This window comes from Crocuta crocuta, unplaced genomic scaffold, assembly GCF_008692635.1.
Source record: "Crocuta crocuta isolate KB4526 unplaced genomic scaffold, BGI_CrCroc_1.0 scaffold186, whole genome shotgun sequence".
NCBI classification, from domain to species: Eukaryota; Metazoa; Chordata; class Mammalia; order Carnivora; family Hyaenidae; genus Crocuta; species Crocuta crocuta.
In genome coordinates, this window is record NW_027551569.1 from 10,360,322 (window position 1) to 10,379,708 (window position 19,387).

General features: G+C 50.7%; 1 protein-coding gene across 1 annotated transcript in view; it reads left to right on the top strand.

Annotated features, from left to right (window-relative positions):
* The window catches only part of MAP3K9 (mitogen-activated protein kinase kinase kinase 9), an 80,990-nt gene extending 65,964 nt beyond the window's left edge, over nt 1-15,026 (top strand). Inside the window, 5 exon segments of the mRNA XM_077750828.1 lie at nt 1-106; nt 1,338-1,491; nt 5,319-5,431; nt 6,410-7,213; nt 8,540-15,026. Of these exon segments, the coding sequence (XP_077606954.1) occupies nt 1-106; nt 1,338-1,491; nt 5,319-5,431; nt 6,410-7,213; nt 8,540-9,024 (1,662 nt within the window). The 3' untranslated portion in view covers nt 9,025-15,026.
* The last annotated feature ends 4,361 nt before the right edge of the window (nt 15,027-19,387 follow it).

Below are 19,387 nucleotides of genomic sequence, written 5' to 3' on the forward strand. Positions count from 1 at the left end.
CGGGGGCACCTGTCCCCTCCTCTGTCCAGCCACCGACTGGCCCAGGCTTGCTCCATCCATAACTTCTGCCACTTCTCCTCGACAATGTGTATATACATGCACATATGTACGCAAACCCGTAGCCCTCCTTCTTGTCTCTCTCCATTAGCTTTACTACTACCTCCCCTACCTTTTCCTCTTAGATACCAGCAAAGGGGGGTGTGGGTATCGATGGGATCCTTAGTGAACCACAAAGCAATTTGGAAACTGGCGTGTGACGTAGATACCCTGGTACCTGGCCCAGGTTGGTTGGTACCCTGGCCTGGGGACCTTGTGCACTCTCTGCCATGTTTAGGGCATCACTGGTTTTCTTTTGTTCATGCTGCCCAGGGAAGAGTGTTTTCAAAGTGTAGTTCCTAAGAAAACTTGCCAAATACTTCGTGACAGGCCAAATCTGGACCAATTTTATTTTCACGACAGTGTTTACTGAAAAGAACTGACACACACGCTTGTGTGTATGAATGAAGTATTGCCCCTAACTTTAAAGACAGAGATTTCATTTTTTTAAAAGCCCTAGGTTTCTGGCTATCCTTGAAATATCAGTTCGGATCAGTGGATTCCCTTTATCATGTGGCCTCAGTCGCCTGGATCCAATGGCAGCTTCCATATGCACTGTATTTTGCCTCAGTCCCCTCAGCTCCCTATTTTGTGGTGTCTGGAATCATTCACTCATTTATGATGTAAGCCTTGTCTCTGAAGCATTTGGGTTTCAACACTTCTCTAAGGTAGCGATGTCAGAAGAATGTTCCTCCTCTCTTTGGTGTTATATTTCTCTAGGCCTGTTCCTTCCCCTTCTCCTCCTGCTCCTGACTTCCTTCTCCATAGTCTTGAGCCCCTCATTGTCTTCCTTTCTTACCACAGTTCCTTTCTGTACTTCCAAGTCTTCCTTACCCCCTTTTCCGTTTTCTCTCCTACCTACCTCCTCACCCACTGCCCTTCCCAGTCCAATTCCACCCAACAAAACAAGTTCTTGAAGTCAGATCTGTTTGGAGCTCTGCCGTCTGGCTGGCTTGAGCTCCAGCTTTGCATTGGACTTAGGAGAATCTAAAATCTGGGCAGTGTTTCCATGTTTGGTGCGTTGAGAGTGCTCAGTGATCGGTGGCTGAGGACTTGAAGGCTCCCCTTGGGCACAGAGGTTTTGAGATGTGACTTCTTCCCTGTAACTCCATATGTGTGTGTGTGTGCGCGCACGTCCGTGCGTGCGTGTGTCTGTGTCTGTGTGGTGAAGTAGAGGCTGGTTTTGGGGGGGCCCTGTCTATCTTTTTTTCCAGATCCCATCCAACTTTTGTTATTCACAGTGACACCAGGTGAAAGCAGCAAAACCTGGGGCCGGAACTCAGTCATCCCGAAAGAAGAAGGGGAGGAGGAGGAGAAGAGGGCCCCCAAGAAGAAAGGACGGACCTGGGGGCCTAGCACACTTGGTCAGAAGGAGCTTGCCTCGGGAGACGAAGGGTAAGGGCCAGAATACACGAGATTTTTTCCACTTAAAGATGGGTATACCCTTTTAAAACTAGGATACCTTTTTCTCTGTTGTGTGTTTCATCCACAGCTTTCTTTCTGAGAAATTCCCAGCTTCAGTTTTCTAGTCTCCTCATTCCCTGGAACCTCCTCAGACAGGGCTCAGCATACGTTTTCTGTAAAGGGTCACACAATAAATATTTTAGGCTTTGTGGGTCATATTATCGCTTTGCTATTACTCAGCTCCTGTGTTCTAGTGCAAAGGCAGCCACAGACCATGGACAATATGTAAATGAATGAGCATAGCTATGTTTATTCGGTAAAACTTTATAGAAGTAGGTGGTGGACCAGATTTAGCCCTCTAGTTATAGTTTGCCGACACCTGGAGGGATCTGACTCAGAGTTGCAGGTACGTTAAGCAATTACCAAATGTGAAGAGTTTGGCCAGGTGTCCTACTTATACCTGCTTCTTCCCTTAAAACATCTGCTCAGAGCAAAGAGAATGAAGAACAGGGTTCCAGGCCTCTCTTGACTTGGAGGCTTATCCCGAAGCAGGGGCAGGTGGAATGATCCAGCACTGGTAGTGAGTGCACTCAGATGCGACCCCAAGGCCGCCAGAGCTTCTCTTGTGCCCCACTTCATAGCCACGCGGACAGGTGTGAGACCCTCCTCTGAGCAAAGCGTGGGCCCCAGCTTTGTGCCCTGGATGTGCTCGTGTTCTTCCAGTGGCTTACAAGTTAAGCTCTCTCAAGTGCCGGGTCTTTGTAGGCCAGTCACTTACCGTGCAGTAGTGGCGAGCGTAACCGCTGACCGCAGACTGCCTGGGCGTGAGTCCTGGCTGTGCCGTGCCTCGCTGTGTGGCCCCATGTTTCCTCATCTGTGATCGGGGGTCCCATCTCTTGGAGTTGATGTGAGGAGTAAACAAGTCCATGTGGGGAAGTGCACACAAGATCAGCTCGCTCATAGGGAGCATATGCAATCTCTGCTCTGACAGTTCTTCCCTGCTCCCAATGCAGTTTCTATTTCATATCTTATTCTTGGTGTTCGAATCGAGAATCCTGTGTTTTGACTTTTCTAAGTGTGAGAATAAGCAGCAGTCTCCTCCGCCCTTTTCTGTGACTTTCCCAAACTTCTGCCCGAGCCTGTAAGTGGCCTTGCTATTCCTTCCAATAGTAAGAAGAATTCATGTCCAAAATCTGTTCCCTCATGTCAGATCTGAGCTGAGGGTGAAAATATCAGTTTGGTTCAAAAAGGATGGACTCTGAAGCCAGGCTTTTTAGAAATCACAAATACCTTGGAATAGAAAATTTAGGTATGGTAGGGTGAACTGCTGAGCTCCGTGAGTGCTCGGTGATGCAGTCCTCTGGGTTGGTGACTTGCTCTGCTGTGGTAGGTCCTGTTGGGGAAGGATCTCTCTCAGTTTGGATTCCTTTGAGCCCTGGGGTAGAGTAGGGTTGGGGTGGGCCTGAGAAAGTCACGCCGAATCCCTGACATTAGTATAATTCCTGATAGGTCTTTCCAGTAGTTTCTGTGGTTCTGCTTCATGTATAGATATTTTTCGTTTTGCTAGTAAATTAACTTTATTTCATGTTTCCAAATACTAACTTTGAATTTTCTTCCTCCTTGCATAGATTTGTCCTCAAAATTATTGAAGCAGTTCATAGCGGGGGAGGGGCAGAGAGAAGGAGAGGCAGAATCCCAAGCAGGCTCTACACGGTCAGCATAGAGCCCAATGTGGGGCTTGAACTCACAAACTGTGAGATCACGACCTGAGTGAGCCAAGATCAAGAGTCAGATGCTTTAACCGACTGAACCACCCAGGTGCCCCAAAATAGGACTTAATTTTTTCTGGTTCTCAATTCATGTTGAAGAAGTAAAGTGTATTCGGTTCACTCTTGAGTAAAGACCTCTTTAATGTCATAAGTTTTTGAGAGCCTCTGTGTGATAATAGTTTAGTCCCTATCAACGGAAGAAATTATATAACAACAAAAAGCTATATTGAATTCAGTAATGTTAAGTGACTATGCATCTCCGTCCTCTTAAAAAATAGTAAATATCTATAGGAAACATAGGTGCTTGTTTGTAGATAGCTTGGGTCTCTGCAGATTCACACGGCTTCTGCAATTATGCCGTGGCTGCTCAGGGACCTTAGTCCCACAGACTGGGGGGGTCCTGCACCTCCTTATTAGGATTCCTTCATGGTGTGGGCTTTGCTGACCAGGCAAGAGGAGGGCAGCTGGCAGTGTAGCTCGAGACCAGCCTTGAGGGCTCCCATGTGGGAGACATTGAGTCGGATGTACCCACTGTCACCTCCTTCTGATTTTCTTTATTCGTTGAAGATCCCCTCAGAGACGTGAGAGAGCTAATGGTTTAAGTACCCCATCAGAGTCTCCACATTTCCACCTGGGGTGAGTCTAATCTTCACCCTTTCATCAAATGTGTTCGTAATAGTCCCCTTCCATTTCCTCGTCCTCACAACATACCCGGTAGAATCATACCTCATTATTGCCAAGGCTATGCTGATTTTCTTCCTTTAAAGCAGTACCATCGTGCACCCTGGGAGATCCCTGTGTTGGTCTGACTTTCCCTCTCCTCACTTCCCTGACCACTCCTGTTGTGGAGGCCCTCCTGGCACCCTTAGCTTTAGGGAGATAGTACATGACTGTTATCCTTTGTTCTGTAGCACTGGCTTTGACTGCTAATCTGGACCCCCTGGAATCCAGAGCTGGAGGTGATGTTATAAGATCATCAGGTAGAAGTCCCAGGCTATGGGTTTGGTTAGCGTGCTCATCCCTGGCTGTGTATTTTGGTTGAAACCACTGGTGGCCAGAATGTATTTGAATTCACTGGTGTTTCTGACAGCACTTGAAATAGAGATCTGAAGTCAGGGGAAAAGTTGGTCCCTCTCTCTTCCTTAAGATGGACTGGAAAGAGTGGGCTTTAGTTGAACAGCTTTTTCTGGCCCTAAAATGAGAGCCAGCTCTGGTTATAATCCTGGGATGTCCAAGGCAACCAGAGCCCAAAGATTCCTCAGCCTCCCCTCTTCACTGTCCGTTAGAGAGAAGACCAGTGCCTCTGGGCCTCTGATTCCCCCATCGTAAAGGGGTTGATGGGGTGCCCAGTCAGGATCCTCAGAGTTACTGGCTTGCAGGTGTGAGCTCATCACAGGGACTCGAAAGCAAGCTCCTGCCCTTTTCCTCTTCATTCCCAGACAAACCAGGGAGGGGCTCGAGGGCAGCATTATGCACTACCCACACAGGTCTGTCCCAAAGTGCACTGGGTTGGTGCAGCTTTGTTGGCTGGTTTTGTTTTTGAAAAGTGGATGGCTTGGAAAGTTGCCAAAGCATGCTGTGAGCTGGGAAGGAGAAGTTGAGAAATGGCCCGCCCCTGCTAGCTCATCTGCCCAGGGCTCGCCTGGGATCACAAGGCTTCGGATTGCAGTGTCTCTGATGCCAGCAGTGTGCTGTACACAGTGTCCTGGAGTGATCATCTCTGCTTTGAGGTGGGCTCAGGCAAGCCCCTGGCCAGTGCTGGGCAGGCCTCCTTCTTTCTGTCTTCTTGCCGGCCCGCCGGCTAGATCCTTCCACAGCTCCGTAGCAGCATGTTGAAGGGGTGGATTCACGGCCCTGCTTTTCTTTCCCTAGAGCATGTACACTTCTGTTTGTGACACGAGGGGACCCAGTAATGTTCGCTACCTTGAGGCTCTTGGGCTTTGGTGGAATGAAGCACGCAGAGAGAGACAGTTCCATGGGCCCATGGAGGTAAGGGTGGAGTAAGGGAAGTCACCAGTTCTAACAGCTCCCCCGTTTCCTCCTATTCAGCCTCAAGTCCCTGGTAGATGGATATAAACAGTGGTCGTCCAGTGCCCCCAACCTGGGGAAGGGCCCGAGGAGTAGCCCAGCCCTGCCAGGGTTCACCAGCCTTATGGAGATGGGTAAGCATGGCCCTTGTCCCGACTGTGCCTGTTCCCGCAGGGAACTTTTGGCCAAGCTTCTGGGACTTTGAGGACCTCTAGCACCACTTCATGGGGACTGTCTTCTCTTCTACCCAGCTCCAGGGCCCTCACCCTCTTCCCTCTTCTTCGCTCTACTCCCATTGCATCAACCCGACCTAAATCACAGTTTGTTCCTACTGCTGCCGCAGAGCCTGCCCTTGGCCTCCTATCCCAGGGCGCCAGTTACCGTCTCCTTAGGGCAGTGCAGAGGCTGAGGTCTTGAATCAGGCACTTCCAACTGCTGGGTCTGTTTCCTATGTATTTTAATGTGGGGAATCTGCAAAACAGGAGATGGGGGTAGAAGACACTGTGGTCTTTCTCTAAGGAACCTTTTCCGTTGCCTGTGATTGCTGAATGGGTACGGCCTTCTCCGGGCTCGCTCTCTCAGATAGTACGTTCTCTTCTCTCTGAAGATATCCAAGGTCTTAGGAGGTCAGTCTACAGAGTAGATGGGCCTTCACCCATGTAGAGGATTCCAATCCATTGCAGGACACTGGGCTTAAGACCAGCCTCTAGGCCATCGTTGTAGAAATTCAAGGGCCCTTCTAATTTTAAGGTGCAGAAAATGAGGAATGTTTCCATTCTAGCCACTATTCTCGGAAACTCACACACTGTACCTCTTGTGTTGACGGTCTCAACAAAAGGAGTAGAAAATTAGCAGATTTCCTTTGTCTGAACGCAGGAAAATAGGCTCTGGAATGGAGAGTGATCGCCTCATCTTGGCCACAGTTGCATGTGGAGGGGTAAAGCCCTGTGGTTCAATGCCCGGTTCCTTATCCCGCCTGTGAGGCTATTTGACCCTCGCCCTCCTGATGATCCACCAGGAGGCCCAGGCTGGGGAGAAGGATGAGACTCTTACTCTTGCTGCCTCATTCCCATTTCCTGTCCCCCACACCGTGCCATTTCTCTCATCTCCAGAGGATGAGGACAGCGAAGGCCCCAGGAGTGGGGAGAGTCGTCTACAGCATTCACCCAACCAGTCCTACCTCTGTATCCCGTTCCCTCGCGGAGAGGATGGGGAGGGCCCCTCCAGTGATGGAGTCCACGAGGAGCCCACCCCGGTCAATTCAGCCACCAGTACCCCTCAGCTGACGCCGACCAACAGCCTCAAGCGGGGTGGCACCAACCACCGCCGTTGTGAGGTGGCTCTGCTTGGCTGTGGGGCTGTTCTCGCGGCCACAGGCCTCGGCTTTGACCTGCTAGAAGCTGGCAAGTGCCAGCCGCTTCCCCCGGAGGAGCCTGAGCCACCAGCCCGGGAGGAGAAGAAGAGGCGTGAGGGTCTTTTCCAGAGGGCCAGCCGGCCTCGTCGGAGCACCAGCCCCCCATCCCGGAAGCTCTTCAAGAAGGAGGAGCCCATGCTGTTGCTAGGAGACCCCTCTGCCTCCCTCACGCTGCTCTCTCTCTCCTCCATCTCCGAGTGCAACTCCACCCGCTCCCTGCTGCGTTCCGACAGCGACGAGATCGTGGTGTACGAGATGCCCGTCAGTCCGGTCGAGGCCCCACCCCCGACCCCTTGCACCCACAACCCCCTGGTCAACGTCCGAGTGGAACGCTTCAAGCGAGACCCTAACCAATCCCTGACTCCTACCCACGTCACCCTTACGGCCCCCACGCAGCCCAGCGGTCACCGGCGGACTCCTTCTGACGGGGCGCTCAAGCCAGCGGCTCTCCTGGCCAGCAGGAGCCCCTCCAGCAGTGGCCTGGGCCCCAGCCCCGGAGCAGGTGAGTCCTGTCCTCCTTTTCTCTTCCCTTGTGCCCCCAGGAGGGGCACGGTTGGAGTGAATGGCAGCTCCTCCTCCGGCTCAGCCCACCAGGACGTGCTGCCCTGGGGTTGGAGAGACGGCCAGGCCGACTGATTTCTCTCTGTCCTGTGCCTGAGCGGGTCCTCCCCGAGGAGTGAAGGAAGACCACAGGTTCTGGGAAGAATCGAACCCGGGGCTCCTGTGGGATGTTCAGACCCTGGGTCTTGGAGCACACAGTGCAGTACTTCGAGGGCGTAGGAGGGGCAGGAGCCAAGCTGCACTCATTCCCTGAAGTGGAGACAGAAGTTACCAGAAGGAATGCTACACTCACGCAGGAGGGCTGTTTGGTGGCATGTAGTTGGGCTCCTGCCTGACACGGCAGCGTTAGCACAGACCTGCTCACGGGCTAGCTTCCTCCCGTGCATCCTGGCCCGTATCACTCATCCCTTGCTCATGCCTGACTCCTCAGACGTGGCGAGGAATCCAGATACATTGCTGTGCCTGTGCGTGAGCTCGCCTTACCTGTCTGGCGCGGAGCCCCCTGAGCGTATGCATCCCCAGTCTTTCCTCGCCACTGCCACTTGCTTCCTAGAAGACTGAAGTCTGGCTTTGAGACCCCTCTCACCCAGCATGAGAGGAGATGACAGCTGAGATTTCAGTGAGATTTGAGTGTAAATGACAATTGTATTTTCCCTTTCAGCTCGCCCCGCCCCTCTTCAGATTTTTTGTTGTACTCAGGTATATGTCCTCTTTGGGAGGAGACCTTACCACTCGTCTTCAGATTTTCGAGACCTCGATGTGTTCTTGCCTCACATGTTTATTAAACGGATGAACAGGGAATCCACAGACGCTTCCTTGAGTCAGGGGTCAGTGAGCTTTCTTGGCAAAGGGCCAGATAGTAAATATTTTAGGCTTTGGGGGTCATGTGGTCTCTTAATAATTACTCAACGCTGCTGCTGTAGTGGGAGAGCAAGCAGTAGGTGTGGCTGTGTTACAGTAAAACTTTATTTGCAGACCACAGGGTGGCCCAGTAGATGGTAGTTTTTTCATTGCAGATGTGAGCCCCATGTGTCCCATTAGTATTTTATTATCAGATACAGTGATCGTGGCCTTCTCGTTCACTATTGTGTCCCCAGTGCTTCCCAGCACGCTCCACTGCACATAGTAGGTGCTGATGAAGTATTTGTTGCTCATGTTATTCCAGGTGAACAGGGACGTGGCAGGTGTAGGGAGGGAGCCCCCCCCCCCCCCCGGCCTNAAATGTGGCGCCGTCACCTGATGCCTCTCCCTCTTTCTCTTTGACCAGGAATGTTGAAAACCCCCAGCCCCAGCCGAGACCCAGGCGAATTCCCCCGTCTCCCCGACCCCAATGTGGTCTTCCCCCCGACCCCAAGGCGCTGGAACACACAGCAGGATTCCACCCTGGAGAGGCCCAAGACCCTGGAGTTTCTGCCCCGGCCGCGTCCTTCTGCCAACCGGCAACGGCTGGACCCTTGGTGGTTTGTGTCCCCCAGCCACGCCCGTAGCGCCTCCCCGGCCAACAGCTCCAGCACGGAGACGCCCAGCAACCTGGACTCCTGCTTTGCTAGCAGCAGCAGCACCGTGGAGGAGCGGCCCGGACTCCCGGCCCTGCTCCCGTTCCAAGCGGGGCCGCTGCCCCCTGCCGAGCGGACGCTTCTGGACCTGGACGCAGAGGGCCAGAGTCAGGACAGCACCGTGCCGCTGTGCAGAGCCGAGCTGAACACACACAGGCCTGCCCCTTATGAGATTCAGCAGGAGTTCTGGTCTTAACACCGAAAGGGTTGGGGGCGGCCAAGGGGGAAGCAGGAGGAGATGGGGGGAGCTGGCTGGCACAGCCCTTTCTCAGAGTTGGACCCCCTGAAATCCAGCCCTACTTCTTGCACTGATAATGCACTTTGAAGGTGGAAGGGATGGAAGCAGGGCCATCGGAGGGTCCCCTGCCCTGTAGGGCCTTTCTACCCACGTCCACTGGAAGGGGCTGCGGCCACCAGCTCTGGCTGTGTAGGAGAGGGAGGGGTGCGTGCATGTCCCTCACCCTCCACAGTCTTCCTCGCCTTTTGGGTGACTCTGCAGGGTCACTCAGCCAAATCTGTCTGCTGGTCCCTCTCCTCAGCTGCCTGGGTAAGCCCGGAGCCTGTCCCAGAGTCCTTTTGTTAGCCCTGAGTTCAGCCTTCCCAAACGCCAGTATTGGATGTTCTGTGGTTGATTTTGCCCCTCTTCCACGTTCTTCCCCAACACCCATGAATCAGAATCTCATTTGGTGTGAGACACAAGCTTTTCTGTGTCAAGCCCTTACGTGCCAGCTGGAGGACTGAAGGCGAGGTGCCCCAGTGTGGGACGTAGGAGTTGAGGGACCTGGGACTTACCTGCCTGCCCTTCCTGGTGGCCCGCTTATTTATTTGAGCCTCATAGGGGTAAGGGGACCTGGGGAGAGGAGAGAGAATTAGGAAAAGCAGAGTCGAGTGGCAGCAAAGAGGGTAACAGAGTCTGTCCTTGCTCCTTTTGGAAACACACAAATAAAGGCAGAAACCAGCGCCCGTTGATGGCATCTGTCTCCTACCCGGGGTCTGGACGTGGCCAGACCAGTTTCTGATACACACACGCTCATCCCAGGGAGAGTTTCTTGGGAGGCCCACTCACTGGTGCCAGTTCTGAAGCCAGAGACAAAGTTCCTGTGTTTGTCCATTATGTTCTGATCCTTGTGTGTTCTGCCCTTCCCTGGATCTTTCCTCCCGTCCCCAGAGCTGGTGGATTATGCGTTTGGTGGGTAGATCTCTCTGCATTGCACCAAAATAGCATATTGGTGGTGGGGGTAGTGATAGGGTCCTGGACATTGGGGGTTGGAGCTGTGGGATTTCTTCTCAGCCATGCCATCCATTCTGGGACGCCCTTGAAGTTAAACAAAGCCATTAGTGGTACCTTCCGCACATGGATATGGTGAGGTGATGATGTTTGTAAGGTGCTTGGCGAGCCACTGATCTAGTCAGTGTTGAGCCCCAGGCGCTGCAGACTGACCAAGGGCATGTGTCTCTGGGCACAGGTGGCCCCTAATGCTGGGCTCTGAACCCTGAGCTGGGTAGGATGGAGAGCAGAGGCCACCCCTGACTTTTCTGGAATCCGTTTCCTTAACTTGAAGCTGCTTGTGAAGCTTCCTCCTGTGTACCTTCACCATTCCTCTTACCCCAGGCCTCCTGGGTCAAGTGTGATCGGTTGTCTTTGTGCAGGACACGCACGTGAACTCGATTGGGAGCAGAGCCTCAGGTCACGCCCCTTTCCCCTCCAGACCTCCCAGTGTTGCCTCCCTGTCTTTCGTCACAGAATCTTTCCTTGGAGACGCAGGCGGACAGCCCGTAGGCTCCCTGCGTTTGCGGCCCGCCTGCCCGCAGGAGGAGAGCAGTGACACTGACACCGATGAGTTTGGTCACCGTTCTGTCTCTGTCACTATGATAAAGTCCCAACCCAGGACTGAAGTAAGGGGTGACCTTGGTCTTTGAATGGCTCCATGTTTTATGAGCTCACTGGCACTTTGGTTCAAGGGCCCCCCCTCACCTTGGGTGGAAGGTGCTCGGTTTTGTTGCCCAGTATTGTGTCTCATCTCTCTCCTTCTCTCCTTTCAGTGAAGACTGTAAGAGGTTTTGTGGGGGGGGTTTTTTCCTCCATCCCCTCACCCCTTGGCTAGAGGGGGGGAAATGTGAATCCTATTAACAGTTCCAGCCAACCAAGTGACTCCTCTTCATTCTTGATTGGATGAACATGCAGATGGCATGTTCTGGGCCCTTCCCTTGACTCTCCATAGCTTCAGTTCCTAAGTCTCTAATGTGTCTTTAAACCCTTGGCTCCACTAAGTAGCCCTTTTGGGGGTGCTGCACATACCATAATCCAAACCATGCTGGCTCTAGACAGTGCTCTGCTCTATGAGGCAATTGACCGTCTTCTGCTTTTTGTTATTTCGTTAGGTTGCAGCCATCTTTGGGGGCAGTGGGAGTATAACTGATGTGGTGTGTACTGAATGGTGGCCACTTGCCATTGAGTAAGAGGTTGAGCCCGTTTCTTACTCCTCCACCCAGAGAAAAGACAAAGAAAGGCTGGGTCTGCTAACGGGAGAATCGCACCTGTCAGAGGCAGAAGCGGGATTAGTTGGAGGCTGCGTTGTGAGCCTGCGTCAGCACGGAAGGGTTCTCTCAGCCCCTCTGTAACCCATTTCTGATGGGCCCCTGCTGCCACTCTCTCTCTCTCTGGGGTGAGGCTTGGTGGGATATAGAGTTTGAGTTGCTTTTTGTCCACTTAGGCTCCCTTGTCTCTATGATCATGGTCAGGAACACGCCTTGAAGCTGGGATTGAGCCCCCGCTTTGGCAGTAGCCAGAATCCCTTTTTACTCTTTCCATTTCTTTCCTCAAAGACTCTTTTCCTCTGTTCTTGGTAGGTTCTCATTACCCAGAAGATGGTGATAGGAAACAGATACTGCTCTCTGCCCTTTCTGCTCGGATCCCTCATCTCCTCCCACCGATTCTTTTTTTTTTTTTTAATGTTTATTTATTTTCGAGAGTGGGGGAGGAGTAGAGAGAGGGAGACAGAATTGGAAGCAGGCTCCAAGCTCTGAGCTGTCTGCACAGAGCCCGATGTGGGCCCTGAACCCATGAGCCATGAGATCATGACCTGAGCTGAAGTCTGACACTCAACCGATTGAGCCACCCAGGCACCCCTCCTTCCACTGAATCTAAACAGGATTATCCTCTGTTAACCCCCCTTGGGGATCCAGGCCCCTGCCAGGGGCTGAGTGGATGTCCCCATTATCCTCATATTTCTAAGAGGCTTGGTGGATGTTCTTCACTTCACATCCTTTAGTATCCCAAGGGTCTGGTAGTAATGATGACGGTGGTGGTGATGAGGTCTTCTGTTTGTCGACTCAGAATAGTGCTAACCTTTCCTCCTGGCCTTTACAAAATTGCACATTTCCCTTCTAATATACTTGCTGGTAGAGAAGAGGAAAGGCTTAAAAAGGAAGAAATTCAGGGGAAGAGAAATTTACAAGCAGCGTGGACTGGTCACGGAGTCGGGCACCAAGCTCTGAGGCCTGAACAAGGTGGCTGGCTGTCTCCCACTGTTTTGCTCTCTGGCTCCTCTTTTAGCCACTCTCAAATTCCCGTCCTGTGAAAGCAACCATTACCTGGTTCCCCATCAAGGGCAATGAGAACATGTATCAGAGCAGGTCGGTGAAGCCTGCAGCTCCCAGCCAGCCATTAGGACGAATTGCTGACATTAACAGTGTGGCCCTCGCCACACTTTGCCTCTAAGGGACTTGCCTACTCTTTCTTCCTTTAGTTTCTGAAAGAGTAGTGACTTGGAGTTGGCTTAGAATGACTAATGGGGGCCATAGTCAGGTACATGGTTTTCTGCATTTATGTAGCACCTGATGTTTACAAACAGCCTTTCTGATTCCCCCACTTAACTCATCAGGCGGGTCTTTCCCACCATTAGTGTCTTAGGAAGGAGGTAATAGGAGACCGGGAGGCCAGAGCCAGCATCAGAATGACAGTTTGGGGTCTTGGAGTTTTTAGGAGTCATTCTCAGAGTCTGGTTTTTTCAAGACTGGAATGAGGCCATTTAATTCCTGGAAGAATCTTTGCGAGAAGGTCTGCTGGCCCTTGGGACACATGTCCTGGTGTGAGGTTCTTTACAAGGCCCCTTTCCCCTCAGACCACAGTTGCTCAGGGACACAACAGGACACCCCATGGGCATCTAGGCGTGGCTTGTCAACGCTTGGGTTCCTCAGTCCCCACATTGGAGGCCCCCTCCTCCCTCTGGCCCCCACAAGGAGGGAGACCCCTCCTGAGCATCGCTAACTCTTCAAGCTTGCTTTTAACAAAAGCAGGGAACAGCAGACTCTGAAAGGCTGGACGGCTGTGAATGGTTACGCTTCGGGGAGCCTTGACCTTTTCCTCTTGTGTTTAATTAAGCCTGTGCTTTTGACTCAGGTATGTGAGGACCCCACCCCCACCCCCGCTTCAGGCTGGTTGGAAACACTCCATTGCCTCTTGAAGGATGGAGAAGAGGCGGGTGTTGCCCTTGTGGTAGTGCTGGGCTTTTCCTGAAGGATCTGCCACAGACTGGCCCCGGGTCAGGGGTGAGAGCAGCCCACAGCGCGTTGTGATCACGAATGACCATGGTGGCAGGAGTGGCAGGAAAACAGTGACCCGAGCTGCCCACACACTAGTGTGTGAAGTTGCAAATATGTCCTCTCCTCTCTGGACCTCTGAGCCCAACAACTGAGGATGAGTTTGCCCTCCCTATGTGAAGCACTAAGCCCTTTAACTTTAAAATGTATGGTCCTGGAACCCGGGGTCCAGCACTCATAAGCCTCACCTTGCTCGTTTGCTTCCCTTTGTAGAGAAAAAGGTTGGGGTGGGGGGGGGGAGGTGGTTGTAGGTCAAAACCAGCCAAATATCGGCAATTTCCGATGGTTCAGCCTACTAGGCCACTGCCTCTCTCCTTGGCCTCAGGCCTGAGGATGCCTTCTTGTCAAGCTACATTTATCCTTAGCAACATGGTCCCAAATGCTCTCTTCTTTCAGACAAATCATTGCTTTCTTAGATCGGGAGTTTCAGATTCGTAAAAATCCGTATCAGAAAGGAGAACCCCGGCTGCTTCTGGGAGTCCTTGGTCCCTGGCACCTTCCCGGCCTTGCCACTGGACACTTGGCATCTCCATGCACTGGTGTTTGGAGGCAGAAACTGGAGTCCTGGTTAATTAAGGCTAATTAAGGCTAATTAATAGCATTTAGGTGCCTAACTAGCCTGACCCAGCTCTGAGCTTCCAGTTGGCTGTGCAGGTCAGGTGAACCTCTCATCATCTTCTCAGACTGTCGGCCCTTTCCCGTTTGTCCTCATGAGGCATTGACAGCTCTCCCCCTTGGTTCATTTCCAGTCTTGGGTACTGGCAGCACCCTGGCCTCCCTAGACAGCTCAGGGAGCCCTGGCATTTGTTGTTCTGAAGGTTGGGCTCTTTCCTTAACCTGCAAGCCAGTAGGACCGGTCTTCCTGATTCTTACTGCCTGTGGTTCCCTGCATCCTCTGCCTGTAGCCTTGCTTTGGGGCGTTAGCTCCCGACTGCAGCTAGAAACTGAGAAGAGCCATTGTGTTGAGCTACATGCCCTTGGTACCCAGCTATAGCGAAGAAGGGAGATGATGAACTTGTCAACTTTCCTCTCCGATTTTCCTCGCTATCCATCCTAAACACACACGCTCACGCATTCACACACTCGCATACTCACATGCTCACATACAGATTTAGACTGTCTTCTGGAGGATTAAGGAAAGAAGTTGGAGACGGGTTTTACTTAGTTTGCGGTAAAGTTTCTTTGGGATTTTTCTTCCCGTTCGAGCCTTTGAGTCTAGGTGAAGTGAAAGTTCACATACGTGTTTGTTTTGTTTCTCTGTAAGTAGCTACTAGTTTTCATCCCTGGGCCTTCCCTGTTCCAGTGTCTTGTCCGTATGTCCTAACCCTGTGTCCTTGAATTCCCAGTTTGCTTTGAGATTTAAGTTATTGTAACTCGTCAACAATATTTAAAAATAGAAGAGTCCTGAAGGAAACTTAACCAGGTTCTTTTCTTTGGCTTTTTTTTTTTTCAAGGTACTGTAAATTGTTAACTAGGGATGCCAAGCAGGCTTGGTTCAATGGCTAAACCTCTTATCGTATTACAGTGTAATGCCGATTCAGCCTGGTCCCACCACCAGAGCACACACAGACTTGAATAAAACTGTTATAACAATGACTTCCGGTTTGCCGTGGTGCTTTGTAAGCTTATCCTTTCCCCACTTCTTAATTAAACAAGATGTCCAAGTAACTGGCTCTTTGTGGGGGACTTCTGTATGTCAGGAAGAATAAAAACTAGGGCTATGATACAGGAAAGAGGAAGTGGAGGAAAGGCCTCCCTGGAGCCCCCAGCTGGACCACAGGGGCCCTTCTGGCACATGCTGAACCGCACCTGCTGAGATGATTCGGTGTCTTCTCACAACTGACGTCTGCACAGGCTATGGATTTGGGCTTTCAGAGCCCCTGCAAGCATGTCTGCCTCCCACCCCATCATCATCCCCCCTGATGTTCCTGGTGAAGTTGTGAATGGGGCTAAGAGGACACACCAGTGGAGTCGTACCCAGGATTTGCTGGCTGTGAGGAAAACCTTGGATTCCTTGTTGCCTTGATACTTTTCAATGGCACTTGCCAGCTGTGTGACCTCAGGCAAGCTACTTGACCTCTCTGGGCCTCTTCTGGAGCAAGTTGATCACCAGACACCCTTTGTGTTTTCACTTTCCATGATTGTGTGTTGGGTGGGGATGAGGGTGAAAGCAGATAGGAAGAACCGTGTTAGGGGCTATTCTTTGCTGCCTTAGTCCCCTATTTCTTCATTCAGCGGAATGTGGAAGGCAGCTTCTGAAACTTCTGTGTTGACACCCTCATACTTCACTGCTGTGACCTTGTATTTCATGCCATATGGCTTAGCTCCATCCTCTGCAGCCCAGGAGGGGTGATGGAGGTGGGGTTCCATGCTGGTGCCTAGACTGTGAGAAGAAAGATGGATCTGTGGTTGAACTTCAAGATGGGCTTGACCAGGGCCCACATACTCTTTGTAAGGCACATTGGGCAAAGATTAAAGAATGACCAAACCCCTTACTGGAGAAGATGCCACGGAAGGTGCCATATGCTATATTTATGTATGAATTGCTCGTGTTTCCAGAAAGCAGTTTGGCCATGTGGCATTAATTCCATAACGTGGGCCCAGAAATTCCATTTAGTAATAAACACTAGCTACAATGTGCCAAGCATTGCGCTAAGACTTGACCCACATTATCTCATTTACAACATCTCAACATTCTTAAGAGTAGACCCCATTTTATCTGAGTAATCTGTACACCCAATGTGGGGCTTGAACTTACAATCCTGAGATCAAGTGTCAATATGCTCCACCCACTGAGCCAACCAAGTGCCCTTATCTCCATTTACATATTGAGGCAAATGAGGATCAGAATCAAATAGCAGGCCCAAGGCCACCCAACTATCAAATAGTGGAAGTGGGATTTTTCCAATTCTAGCATCTGCACTTGTACCACAAGATGAGTCGAAAACTGAGGACTGATGGATGTGGGGGGAGGGGGGATGGGCATGGAGGAGGGCACTCGTGGGGATGAGCACTGGGTGTTATGTGGAAACTAATTTGACAATAAACTATTTGTAAAAAAAAAAAAAAAAATGAGTCGGATGAAAACAAAGACTTATTTATAAGTCTCCCAACATTATTTACAGGAGGGTTCAGACAATAAATGACCCAATCAAGATTTTGAAAGAGGACTTCTATTGCCTCCATTTTGATTTCAGCCTGTTCTTTCTAACTGATCACATTCTTCTTTCCAGCTTATCTCTTAACTCAGACAAAAGACCCCATGGGCAAAGCATCCCCTGAAGGAATAGGAAATGCCCCCTCAGACAATAAGGGCTGCCCTGAGCCAGCAATACCCTGTGACTGACCTCAATATTATAATCTACTTGACTTTCACTGTGCATCGGCCTGTACCACCATCCCACCGAGCTTTGTCCCACATTTCCCTGGCAAAAACCTGGAAGTATTTTCAGCGCTTTGGAGACCGTCTTTGAGATGCCAGTCCTCTGTCTTCCCCGTGTTGACCTCATCTCTTGTGTCCCACCACTCGTTTGTCTGCCTTTGGATATTGTCAGTGGCAAGTAGATGAACTTGGTCTGTTTGAGACCCCAGGAGCCAGGTGCTCTTGCACCCCTGCACCCCAGCTACTATTTTTTTGGTCTACCTCCACCCTCTTCCTCACTCAACATAGAATGTTGGAAGTGAGAACATGGGGAAGTGAGAATAATCTTTACAAATTAGAAATAGTCTATATATATGACAATGAGGGGATTGCTTAAACTTTGCTTCTTTGCAAGGCATGTATTGAGTGTCTTCTGTATGCCAGGTACCAGCTGGACACTGGAGCTTCATGGCTTGCTCAAGTAGAGTCCAGTTTATAAAGATCATATGATCTGGTGGGAAAGATGGACATATGAAGACATCTGTTTAATATAATTGGTCAGTGCTGTGATGATGTTAGGGGAGCACAAGGGACTGGTGTTAGCCTGAGCTGGGGCTGTGCAGACTTCACGGAGGGGATGATACCTGAGTTGAGTCCAAAGGTGGGAGAGGGGAGCAAGGGTACAAAGGCATGGCATGACTTCCTCTCTTATCAAGCAGCACATTTCTGTCTCTTTTTGAAACTGATAACCTCACTCTAGGATCCTATCTCTGGTTTTATGATACAGCCATATGTGGCATTATGCAGCCATTAAAATTAGATTGTTCAAGAATAAGGAACTAGGGAAATAGTCATAAATTCAGTCTGTGACTCCCTCTCTCTGACCCTCCCCTGCTCACGCTGTCTCTCTCTCTCTCTCTCTCTCTCTCCTACAAATAAATAAAAATATTAAAAAAAAAGAAGACTTTAAAACAATGATCCCAATTATATACAGAAAATATAATTCATTTCCATCCTTTAAAAAAAACATGCACTTGATAGGCATAATATGAAAAAGAAAGAAAATCAATAATCACCATTTTTATAGATTGGTGTTATGGATGATCTAAAAGTGATCCTTACGTTTGGAATTTTTAAGACTTTCTTACAGTGAATATATGTTACCTTTACATTCAACAAAAGAATGGTGAATAGGGTAGTCTGGGGTGCTTTCCCATGACACGAGCTTCTCCTGCAGATATTCCAGAAGCCCTGGCCACTTGCTTCAAGGCTGCCCCCTGCCCTGACCAATACAGCAAGGTGACTCCAAGCCAGAAACAGGACTGGAACAAGCTTCCTGGTCCTAATGGAATCATGGAATCTCCCTTGACTCGTTTTCTCAACTCTTCCTCCCACTTGAGAGATGGTGCCAAAATGGTGAGTCACCTGCAACATGCAAGTGGAACGTAATGAGGACACACAGAGAAAGTTCTGAAAGGAAGTACCATGGAGGTCTCCTAGAGGGCACAGCTGGTTAGGAACGTCAGGTCCTGGACAGGCACACGGCTTGCTCTTACATTTGCAACACGCACACACGCACACAGCCCTCCAGCCAGGAGTTGGGCTGGGGTTGGGTACAACCACACCCTGTTTACTTGACTGTGGAATGTGCCTCATTCAAGGCTGGGACTGATGTGCTAATCCTCTGATCCGTCCAGTCCCCACCCAATCTAGTCCAACCAGCTTAAGTTGGAGAACGTGTTTTGGCATAGGTGGTGGTGGGGGGGGTAGGGGGGGCTGTCTGCTGCTCAGCCCTGTCCCTCCTCTCGGACACTGGTCACACCGCACCCACCCAATCAGGACGGCCTCTTGCACAGTCTCAGTGGCAGGCACTGGAGGCTTCTTTGTGATCAAGGGAAAAGCAGAGGGTTGGGACAGAAAATCAGCCCTAGGAAACATGCTCATGGAACACAGGTCTGGTCATGTTACACCCCAGTGTCAGTAGGAAGAGATCTACATTCTTTGGCATGGCCTTGAGGGCCCTTCCTGGTCTGGTCCCACCTACCTTCACAAACTCCTACCACAAAGGAGTTGGCTCTTCCCCACCCAAAGACTACCCTTCCCTGTTTCTGGTAAGATTTCATCTTCCTGGAACCTGAGGCCACCTGCCTGAGAGAGCATTCTCTTCTTTATGACCAGACTCTCTGCTACCTACCCAGGTGTCTAAACTGACTGTAACCTAATTAAGTGGTTGAATTTGGGGTGGGAGGAGAAAAGGGAGAATTAGGCAAGAGAAGGAAGGAAGGAGAAGAAAGGAAGAGAGACTGGACCCTGCCTTCTAGAAGGACATAGACTCTCTTGTGAGATGGAAGATACAGGGGTGCACTGAAGCAGGTTACCAAGCACGATGGGACTCCCGTGGTTAGTGAGCAGTAGCCAATTAAAAAGCCGCTAACTCCCAACCTGAAAAGAGTAAGAATCATCTTTCTAATAAACACTGATTGAGGGCCTACTCTGGGCTGAGATTCAGTGTGACCAGCAAATTCCACTACTACTGGGGCACAGGCAATGAGGGCTGTATTCTTAAGACAGTAGGATGAGGTATGGGCAGTCGTGA